At 40.2% G+C, this 2,398-nt stretch overlaps 1 protein-coding gene across 1 annotated transcript; it reads right to left on the bottom strand.

The window, feature by feature from the left end:
• Window positions 1-552: 552 nt before the first annotated feature.
• Window positions 553-1,551, bottom strand: LOC129558335 (olfactory receptor-like protein OLF4). The gene has a single exon (XM_055429420.2). It carries the CDS (start codon window positions 1,519-1,521, stop codon window positions 553-555), a length of 969 nt encoding a protein of 322 aa, XP_055285395.2. The 5' UTR covers window positions 1,522-1,551.
• Between the last annotated feature and the right edge of the window lie 847 nt (window positions 1,552-2,398).

The raw sequence follows: 2,398 nt of genomic DNA, 5'->3' as shown, positions 1-2,398 counted from the left end.
ATCTATTATAAACTTATAAATAGCTGTGATTATCAAGAGTAATTTTTTTTTTTTTACCAAAGGAGTAGGGAAGATCCCCTGGAGTAGGAAATGGCAACCTGCTCTAGTGTTCTGCCTGGAAAATTCTATGGACAGAGGAGCCTGGTGGGCTACAGTCCATGGGATGCAGAGTTGGACATGACTGAGCAGCTGAGCACACACAGTACAGTTCATGACTACTTCTTTTTTAATCAAATGAAGAAAAAAATACACAAAATGATATATTGTATTTGAGAAGAAATTATTCATAGGAAATTAACGTAGTCCCTTGAGATAAATGGGAACTTTCAAATATTCCAAACCCAAGTTTGGTAACAAAATTGGGAGAGTATGAAACTGACAAAGGAAAAAACTTTTAGGTATCAGAGATATTGTAAAACTAAGAGCGAGTTACGTAAATTGTATAGAGTCAAAACCAAAGCAGAGATTTGAATAAAAACAGAAGAGGCATGTTCTAATTCCACAATCTGATCAAAGACTAACAACATTGGGCTCAGGCTTTGAACTCTACTATCATGGGCACTTCTTAAGCCCTAGGACAATAGACTCTTTAATAGTTTCCTTCCCGAAGAGTATTTTCAGACTCCTCTTTAACTCGTTATTTCTCAGACTATAGATGAAAGGGTTCAGCATGGGTGTGACCACAGTGTACATCACTGAGGCTGTTGAGCTTGAGTGTGAGCTGTGGGAAGCAGCAGAGCTGAGGTACACTCCTATGCCAGTACAATAAAATAAGGAGACCACGGAGAGGTGAGATGCACAGGTGGAAAATGCCTTATACTTCCCCTGAGCTGATGAGATTCTGTGTATGGAGGACACTATCTTAGAGTAAGAGTAAAAGATGCCAGCAAAAGGAGCACCTCCCAGCAGCACAGCTACAATATATATCACAGCTTTACTGAGATACATGTCAGAACAGGCAAGCTGGATCATCTGATTGAGTTCACAGAAAAAGTGGGGGATTTCTAAGACTTGGCAGAATGGCAACTGTAATACCATTAAGCTTTCTAACAAGGAATGCAGGGCACTCATGACCCAGGACACCAGCGCCAGCAGTCCACAGAGCCGGGGGCTCATGATGACCATGTAGTGCAGGGGGTGGCTGATGGCCAGGAAGCGGTCATAGGCCATCACCGTCAGGAGGAAGAAGTCCAATCCTATAAAGAGTGTGAAAAACTGCATCTGAGTGATGCAGCCTTCATACGTTATAACTTTGCTCTGTGTCTGTATATTCACCAGCATCTTTGGGATGGTCGTGGAGGTGAAGCAGATGTCTACAAAGGACAGGTTAGAGAGGAAGAAGTACATGGGGGTGTGGAGGTGGGGGTCTGAGCTGACAGCCAGGATGATGAGCAGGTTTCCAGTCACAGAGATCAGGTACATGGAGAGGAAAAGCCCAAAGATGAGGGGCTGCAATTCTGGTTCTTCTGAAAATCCCATAAGAAGAAATTGTGAAACTCCTGTTATGTTCCTTGGTTCCATTTTGTGGAAGTGACTATCAGGAAAGGAGACAATAACATGACTGCATTTCTTGCAAAAGGCTGTTATCACATTGTTGAAATATAATTCCTCTATATTTTTCCAACAAGAAACTAATTTCAATATTTTGTTGATGGCTTTGGTCCCCTTTAGAGAATCCCCAATGTCATCTATAATTAGCAAACTTCTCTTACTCTCATTTCCAACCCCCAACAATAAAAAACAATAAAGCAATAAAAAAATAAAAAGCAATAATCTTTACTGATTGTTTAAAGAGAAATTCTTTTATGCATTTGAAAAACACAAATTGAATTTCTACAATATTCCAGGTACCACCTATGCAGGGCATGTAGGGGTGCTTGAAAACAAAAGCTCCTAAAATTCAATTATGGAGAAAAAGCATAAGCAAGTAAAAATCATAAAACATATCATATAGTTACATGTGTTATGAAGAAAAAGAAAAAGAAAGACTTTCCTTGGTCCAGTGGTTAAGAATATGCCTGCCAATGCAGGGAATGTGGCTTTGATTTCTGATCTGAGAAGATCACATTTGTCTCTGAGAAGCTAAGCCTGTGTGCCACAACTTCTGAACTCATGTGCTGCCATGACTGAAGACCGTGCACCTCGAGCTTGTGCCCTGCAATAAGAAAAGCCACTGCAATGAGAAGTCCATGCCCCACAGTGAGGAGTAGCCCCTGCTCGCTGCAACTAGAGAAAGCCCACACGCAGCAACAAAGACCCAGAGCAGCGCAAATAAACAAATAAGATATTAAAAAAAAAAAGAAAAAGAAAAGGAGGTATAAAGGAGAGAGTGAAAAGGGAGTACTAATTGTAATCCATGTTTATTTATTTTTTGTTTTTTCATTAAATAAATTTGTTA

Source organism: Moschus berezovskii, chromosome 8, assembly GCF_049115385.1.
Source record: "Moschus berezovskii isolate FMDL1 chromosome 8, NW_MosBer_1.0, whole genome shotgun sequence".
In the NCBI taxonomy this organism is placed as follows: Eukaryota; Metazoa; Chordata; class Mammalia; order Artiodactyla; family Moschidae; genus Moschus; species Moschus berezovskii.
This window is presented reverse-complemented; position numbering and strand designations above follow the sequence as displayed.